This window comes from Poromitra crassiceps (assembly GCF_964638095.1).
Source record: "Poromitra crassiceps genome assembly, chromosome: 4".
NCBI lineage: Eukaryota > Metazoa > Chordata > Actinopteri > Beryciformes > Melamphaidae > Poromitra > Poromitra crassiceps.
The window spans coordinates 15,807,398-15,816,526 of record NC_139626.1 but is presented as its reverse complement, the minus strand read 5'-3'; the positions used below and the strand labels follow the sequence as shown (position 1 = coordinate 15,816,526).

Below are 9,129 nucleotides of genomic sequence, written 5' to 3'. Positions count from 1 at the left end.
TGATTTTTTATGCTGATTTCATGAATGTAAATTGAGAGAGAGTGGGGGGGGGGGGGGCGGCTCGGGGAGGGGAGGGAGCCTCAGGTTCTGCAGCCTTCAGTGTTGCTCTGACCCACGTGCTTCAGCTGCTTAATGTGGCTCAGATGTGGAGATGCCCAAAAGGTCACCTCGCCCCGGGTCTGCTTGATGTTACCGTCAAGCGGGATTAATTTTGGGGTGATGCGAGTTACAGCCCGACGTGATTGGTTGAGTGTATTTATGGCTGCGTGAGTAAAATATAGTGCGTAAGCGAAGTAAAACTGCCTCTAAATCTCCCGCTGATAACCGCCGATGACAGAGGGAGTCTTAGTCCATCTGCTTGCATGAGATTTATGCTTTTCTTTAAGCTACGGCGGGCCGAGTTTGATTCGCCAGGCCTGTGAACATGTGAAGCCTGCAACTGTTGCTGCTCGCCTCGCACCGAGCTCGGGCTACATTAGCAATGCTATGGGAACTACTGCTGCACGGCTTTAGCAACAAGGGGAGATAGAGATCTCACTTAAGTGCTCCCTGCGGACCACGTGCGTGTGTGTGTGTGTGTGTGTGTGTGTGTGTGTGTGTGTGTGTGTGTGTGTGTGTGTGTGTGTGCGCGTGCGTGCGTGCGTGTGTGTGTGTGTGTGTGTGTGTTACTGACTGGTTCTCATGCAGATTTGATTAACAGCTCAAACGGCTGTGGCCTAGTTAGGGTTAGGGTTAGTTACGTAATTGCATGACAGAGGCGTCAAATAGGAGTTAAATCAATACAACGATGGTGTCGAGCACATGTTAAATGCTGAATCAATGCCACACACTGGCACTGTCTTTATGAAAATAGCTATTGTGTGTCAGTTATGGCAGCCAATCTAGGAATGATTGAAAGATGTTTCAAGGCATATACTACTAGTCTTTGTATGCAATGCTCTAATAATCAATTTGAGAATGAAAATGGCTCCCAATCCAATAATGATATATCTGTTCTGTTGGCAGGTCTACCTTGTTGTGTTTGTCTTGGATTCGACCTTTAAAGAGAAAATACACCACAACACACATCTCACATATCTTGTTGCAGTGGTCTTGGCTGGTTTAGTCAGTATTTCTGGCCAAGATGCCATATCATCAAGAGGGGCGGTGGACTTGGAAATGCTTTTTGGAGCTTTTACACTCAAATGAGCTTTTCTCATTAGGGTTAGGCTAGGAGCCAAAAATGAGTCCACATCAGCAGAACATCACCCTGAGATCACACTGTCCACCATCATTCATAATGAACCCACATCAGCAGAACATCACCCTGAGATCACAACATCCACCATCATTCATAATGAGTTCACATCAGCAGAACATCACCCTGAGATCACAACATCCACCATCATTCATAATGAACCCACATCAGCAGAACATCACCCTGAGATCACAACATCCACCATCATTCATAATGAACCCACATCAGCAGAACATCACCCTGAGATCACAACATCCACCATCATTCATAATGAGTTCACATCAGCAGAACATCACCCTGAGATCACAACATCATTCATAATGAACCCACATCAGCAGAACATCACCCTGAGATCACAACATCCACCATCATTCATAATGAACCCACATCAGCAGAACATCACCCTGAGATCACAACATCATTCATAATGAACCCACATCAGCAGAACATCACCCTGAGATCACAACATCCACCATCATTCATAATGAACCCACATCAGCAGAACATCACCCTGAGATCACAACATCCACCATCATTCATAATGAACCCACATCAGCAGAACATCTAGCCTAGGTAAACCCAGCCACCACGTGACCTGCTCTCTCAGTTCCTGAGAACAGGTCTGAGAGCAGGTCACGTGGGGGATGGGTTTACCCAGGCTACAGAACATCACCCTGAGATCCTGATCATGAACCCACATCACCATCAACACAGGTGGCCTGTTGGCTCTCCTGTGTCTGTGGCTGGCTCCGCTTCATGTTCACAAATCCAGCCTGAACTGTCCAAGACCATCGCAATAAAATATGTGAGTTTAGTTTGAAGGTGGATTTTCACTTCATGTGAGGGTATTAGACTAAAATAAACCTCATACGTCCTTGAGGAATACCTGTTTATTAGAAGTTATACACTCACACACTCATTCATCTGTCCTGACTGCATTCCTGCACGTGTTGAAGGAGAGTTCAGGAGGACTGATGTAATGGATGCAACAGTCCCTTTAGCTCAGTCGTTAGACTTCCAGTGTCAGAGTGGGCCAGCTGTTATTATTAGCCTGTGTCTCTGTTACTGGGTGACTGAGTGTAACTAGGACAATAAATCACATCACCACCAGCCTGTGTAAGAATGGCCACAGCCACGGTGCCAACTGAGCTACACGTTATTTCTGCGGCACATTTCCGCTGCAAATGCGGCGGTTCATATGCAATTCATATGCTCTTTGTTGGGCAGAGAGCCAAAGTCGGAGACAAATCTCTCCGGTTTCAAAGCGAATGGCGAGAGAACCGGAGTATCCTATGCTTCAATGATCTGCGATTACACCGTTTGGCGCGGGCCCTCTCTGTATAACGGGTATACTTTGCAATCAAGAGCGACAAGCCCTCAGGTTTTTAGCAAAGCTTTTAAGAGGAGAGGCCAGATTATATGGCAGCCAGAATAAATGATATATGATTATGCTTATAATGATATTTAATAAGCATAATGCAGCACCAGCAATGATGCTTTCTTCATATCAGGGAGGCCGTGCAAGAATGAGCGAACACAATGACATTTCATTGGTCACCTCGGAGAGAGATGGATTAGGTAGGAGATGTAAGCCTGTATGCACGGATGGGTGATCGTTATTGGGGGGTGGGGAGGTGAGGCGATGTATTTTGTTAAAAAATACTTTTCCTTTGAGCGAGGCGGTATCAGTGACATGTTTTGGTCAGCTCTCAGTCATCGGGCTAATGCCTGCATTGGCTCTGTGTGATGTTGCGAGCAGCGAGGTCGCGACCCCGGCACTGTAAACTAAAGCAGATGTCAGATGAAGGGAAAGGGCCCGCTGTTACATAATGGAGGTGCTCTCCCAAGAGAGACCTCTCCGCGCTCGAACGTGGCACCCGTTAAAGAGCTCAGAAGTCGTTGCATCAACAAGCTTAACGAGCTTAGATTCAAGTTGTTACATCAACGAACAAGCATAGAGTCGCAGACTCGGGGGGGCGGGTGGGCTACGGCGCGCCTGCAAAAAAAGTGTCGCGTGAATACGGACCACCTGAGAGAGATCATTAACAATATGGAGACAAGCACGGTGCGATTAGGGCCACGCGGAGAGGAGGAACACGTCGTGCTTGTTCTTCACATCCAGGAGAGACCTTCAGATAACAAAGAGTCACAGACACAGACCAACAGACATGGGGGAGGCTATGTTTATGAGCCCACACTCCCACCTAGACCACTTGCACATGCACACAAACACACAGGAACGTGCACACACACACACACACACACACAGGAACGTGCGTGCGTGCACACACACACACACACACACACACACACACGCGCGCACGGTGGGTGGACCACACACTGCCGAGCAGATCTGTTTAAAAGCCAGGAGCTGTGTTTATCATTCCCTACATCCTGCTCACAGAAATATTTGTGAGCAAGCAGCTTTGGCTTTTTTCTGTTTTATGTATGTATGTATGTATGTATGTATGTGTGTGTGTGTGTGTGTATGTATGTATGTATGTATGTATGTGTGTGTGTGTGTGTGTGTGTGTGTGTGTGTGTGTGTGTGTGTGTGTGTGTGTGTGTATGTGTGTGTGTGTGTGTGTGTGTGTGTGTGTGTGTGTGTGTGTGTGTGTGTATGTGTGTGTGTGTGTGTGTGTATGTATGTATGTGTATGTATGTATGTATTTATGTATGTATGTATGTATGTATTGTGTATGTATGTATCTATGTATGTATGTATGTATGTATTCATGTATGTATGTATCTATCTGTATGTACTCTATGTATGTACTGTATGTATGCATGTATGTATGTATGTATGTATGTATGTAGATGTATATGCATGTACTGTATGTATGTGTGTGTGTGTGTGTGTGTGTGTGTGTGTGTGTGTGTGTGTGTGTGTGTGTGTGTGTGTGTGTGTGTGTGTGTGTGTAAATATGGACGTAGCCTCTCTAGTCATTTTGTGTCTCAAAGGCAGGAATTAATGCAGGTGCAAACCAAAACATTAACGAGGGCCCCGGCACTGGAACACCTGAAAGGATTGGAAGTTGGAAACCCTCATTAATGTTTTGCTTGCACCTGTGTTACTTCCTGCCTTTTTGCACAAGATGGCAGATGTGAAAAGGGTCAGTTGTCTATTTGACTCTAAATGGGACGATAATTGCTGTCATGCTGTCTTGAAGAAGACTTGAAAGGAGCGATTGAGACCATCAACTCATTAGGAAAGTGTTTACTGAGGTCATCAATCAAGTGAGAAATAGGCTCATTTGCACATTGACTTCTATACAACGGGACTTCTTTTTGCAGCCATAAACTATAAACGGGTGACTTATATAAAACATGCAGTTGTTATGAATGCTGAGATTAGCTATAGAGACCAAATGTGTTTTTTGTACCAGGTGGTAAACATGTTTATTTCTGCTGTAAAGTCGGGCATTTTAACATGGGGATCTATGGGGAATGACTCTCTTTTGGAGCTAGCCTCACACGGCCATTCGTCGAGGAACTGCAGTTTTTGGTACTTGAATGAATGAATGAATAAGACAGATGTTTAAAACACACAATGCACAGATACAACCATACATACACCAGTGTTCAAATTGGCGAGGAATTAAACACAATAAAGTCCAGGACTTGTTTCCATTGTGGTCCTCCGCGTTGGCTTCATTTTTCAGAAGCGGAGGTTGGGGCTTTGGTCAAAATGATGAAACACAATCAGCAGCATGTATCACTTATCTAAAGTGGGTTGAATTCTCTTTCCCGTCCTCCCCCTTTCTTTCTCCTCTTTCTCTTCATCCTCATCCCTCTCTCCTTGTCTTACCCGACTTCAGTGCTACAGTTAAGACTTCAGCAGAGGAGGACACGAGAGAAACTGGCAGACCAGGGCATCATGCCTCGTGAGTAACACCTTCTGATCCGTGCACGTACATGCTGAAGGTACCCGCGCATGCACGCACACTTCCCCTCACATCAACACATAGGCATGCCCGGCCGAGTGCTTTTAGAAAGAGACAGAGATAGAAAACGTGAGAGAGAGACAATGTACAGAGAGGCATCAGAAAACATGCCGCCCCTCCACGAATTATGTGGTCACCCTGTCAGCCAACGACATATTTAAAGACCCCCTGAAGTCATGTTTTAAGATGTATGCAAAATACCTAACTTTGAGTAATAATTTGTGTCTGATGTGGTTTCCCCGACAAAAAGTTAAATTGTTAAAATCCTTAAAATTACATCTACTCCTTCTCCCTCGTTAGAAATTCCAGAGTCTATGAATATGCAAATATATTTAATCATAAAGGTTTTCCTGCTGGACATGAGATGTTTCCTACTCCACTGTAAAGTCCATTCTCAATGTATGTGCACTGCTGAGTTTCCACATCACACTTTTGCAAGTTGTATATTAGAAAGGGATTGGCTTCCTATTAGTGATGTCACAAATCATGCTCATAGGCCCAAACCCCAACGATTGGATTTTCAATGAGTAGAGAGAAACTTTCCACTTTCAGCAGATGAATGTGAAAACAGCCTTCTAGTGTCAAACTCTGCACAGACATCATTGACACTATTATTATTATTATAGAGACATTATTCATTGTCTACATTGGTATTTATATTTTATAGATACATTATTGTCTACATTGACATTATATATTTTATAGAGACATTATTGTCGACATTGACATTATATATTTTATAGAGACATTATTGTCTACATTGGTATTTATATTTTATAGAGACATTATTGTCTACATTGGCATTTATATTTTATAGAGACATTATTGTCGACATTGGCATTTATATTTTATAGAGACATTATTGTCTACATTGGCATTTATATTTTATAGAGACATTATTGTCTACATTGACATTATATATTTTATAGACATTATTGTCTACATTGACATTATATATTTTATAGAGACATTATTGTCTACATTGACATTATATATTTTATAGACATTATTGTCTACATTGACATTATATATTTTATAGAGACATTATTGTCTACATTGACATTATATATTTTATAGAGACATTATTGTCTACATTGACATTATATATTTTATAGAGACATTATTGTCTACATTGACATTATATATTTTATAGAGACATTATTGTCTACATTGACATTATATATTTTATAGAGACATTATTGTCTACATTGGCATTATATATTTTATAGAGACATTATTGTCTACATTGGCATTTGCGCTGCGCTGCCCCATATTGGTTGATTGTACAAATGATGGGCCAATCAGTAAATGAAAAAGGGGAAATTGTTTCTCAGAATTGTAAAAATCCAACATGAGGTAACACTGATGATCCTGGAGGCAGATTTGTGGAGCAACATGGATAGATTTGAAGATCGGAATTAGAAATCGCTGTACCTTTTGAAAATGCTGCAACGCAGTAGTGAGATGTGTCGTTTCTCTAAGGTTTGTCCAAACTGAATCGTCGTTACTGAGATCTTGCAAAACACGTAGATGAATGAACAAAATGAACAAACATAGGCAGAGGCCGATCCTGTTGCCAACCACCTGACAAAGAACAAATAGAAAGACCGAGAAAGAGAGAGAAACAGAAGGATAGTCTAGGTCAGGTATGTTGCCTGTCCCTGATCTAGCAAGTGTGTACAATGGTGCCTTCTGACTTTGGCCTCAGAAACATGACCCACCCGCGAGGCACTTACCTCACCATAAAACAGTGTAACCAGAACCCCTGCAATCACTGCTGCCCCCATCACACCATGTTAGAGATGAAGCCGACCTATAAATGATCTCTCTCTTTGAGGGACGGACCTATAGCCTAGATTTAGAGCATGGAAACAGACAGACACAGAGCCAGGTACAGTAGAGAAGGAAAGGAAAACAGTTCAAAATGACAGACAGCTCTAAAGACAAGCAGACCTCCGTCTCTGGAGTCTAGAGTAGGGATGTTCATCAGTTATCGAAAATCGATAATTGATTGTTAAGGAATGGAATCGATCATGTGGAATTGTTATTGATTATTGTTATTATAAAAAATATATATATATATACAGTATATATATACCGTATATATTTTTTTTTTGCGGACTAGGTTTGAGTGGAATTTGTTCCTCCTCGCCCCACTCCATTGCACAGCCGACTAACGTGAGGTGGAGCTTCATATAGTCTCTAGTTATCTGGCTGGGCACGGGCCTTTGTACCAACAAAACTGTTTTAAACATGGGGAATTCACACCGGCATGCGCCGGGGACAGCAGAGTGTTGGAGAGGAGACACATTGAAATAAAGAGTTAATTGAGGAGAACACGTTGTCTTTCGTATTTTCTGCCATAGGCATTCATTTTGTAAAAAAAAAAAAAAAAAATATGATCGATAATCGATAATTGATCGTTAATTTCCCCCGATTTTCGATTATGGACATTTTTCAAAATGAACACCCCTAGTCTAGAGTATAGACTCCAGAGATGGATGAATCCGCTGGTGGGACAGTAGTGACAGAGCCAACGGTGGATCTAGAGGAAGCAGGTGGATCCCTGCACATAGCAGGCAGGCAGACAGACGGGCTGATAGAACTGTAGCCAGCGAGCAGGCAGACAGGTCGGTGAGTGACCGCTGAGGAATGCTCTCGTGCTGGAAGGCCTGTTGGACTCACAGCGACTGCTCCGCCAGCGGGGCCGCATTGACACAGACAGTACCTGTTTACAGCACAGCGCCTCCAGCACAAGAGAGGCACGCCCCAAACACTGCCATCTTGCAACATAGAGCCCGAGCCGCGATGTTGCACTAAAAGTTGAATTGCCTGTAGGCTACATACTACAAACGTGCGACATGTAGGCTACATACTACAAACGTGCGACATGTAGGCTACATACTACAAACGTGCGACATGTAGGCTACATACTACAAACGTGCGACATGTAGGCTACATACTACAAACGTGCGACATGTAGGCTACACACCACAAACGTGCGACATGTAGGCTACACACCACAAACGTGCGACATGTAGGCGACACACCACAAACGTGCGACATGTAGGCGACATGCTACAAACGTGCTACATTGTCGAATGTTTCTTTGCCGTGCGTCATAGTACGGCACTTATAAGAATCTGCATCTCAAATATTCACCCAAAGAAAACAAACACTCAAGATTGTTTAGTGTCGGTTTTCCTGCAGAAGACATTTTCAGCCGCAGATATAGACACCTATATACTAAGATCTTATCCATGTCTGTATTTTTGCAAAGCAACAATGTGTCATTTTGGACAAACGTGAGAGCAGTGGGAGAGGACAGTGTGTAGTGCTGGTCCCATGGCTGTAGGCTAGATGGAGCTCTGGACTGGAGTGCCTGCAGGGGTAGGAGGGGGCCAGGGACTGGAGTGCCTGCAGGGGTAGGAGGGGACCAGGGACTGGAGTGCCTGCAGGGGTAGGAGGGGACCAGGGACTGGGGTGCCTGCAGGGGTAGGAGGGGACCAGGGACTGGAGTGCCTGCAGGGGTAGGAGGGGACCAGGGACTGGAGTGCCTGCAGGGGTAGGAGGGGACCAACAGGGACTGCAAGCCAGGGATTTGTTGAATGATATCTCTGGCACCATTGGCTCCAGCCTTCCAGATAAACGCTGGTAAGTGTGCGGGGGAACGGAATCCAGAGGCCCGCCAAACAAACGCCCTATCAGCTTCTAGGAGTCTGTCAGAGATAAGGCAGCAAGGAGAACTGCAATTGGCCAGCGGGCTCCGAGCACTTTCAAAAAAAGATTCTTCGATTGGTCGTTTATCTCTGGATGGCGATGGCGAGCGGACGGCGGCCGCGCAGATGGAAGCGGGTGGTGAACAGATTTGTACACACTCTCGAGAACTAAGGTAGCTTATCACCCACGTCTATCTCCAAAGCAGCAGCTTCAGCTCCCCCTCTGGGT

The 9,129-nt window shown here is 44.3% G+C and overlaps 1 protein-coding gene across 1 annotated transcript in view; it reads left to right on the top strand.

The window, feature by feature from the left end:
* Nucleotides 1-9,129, top strand: part of myocd (myocardin) — a gene marked incomplete at both ends in the record, with an annotated part of 35,314 nt that overhangs the window by 4,847 nt on the left and 21,338 nt on the right. The window contains one exon of the mRNA XM_083635155.1: nucleotides 5,056-5,121. Within this exon, the coding sequence (XP_083491281.1) occupies nucleotides 5,056-5,121 (66 nt within the window). The remainder of the gene's footprint in view (nucleotides 1-5,055; nucleotides 5,122-9,129) is intronic.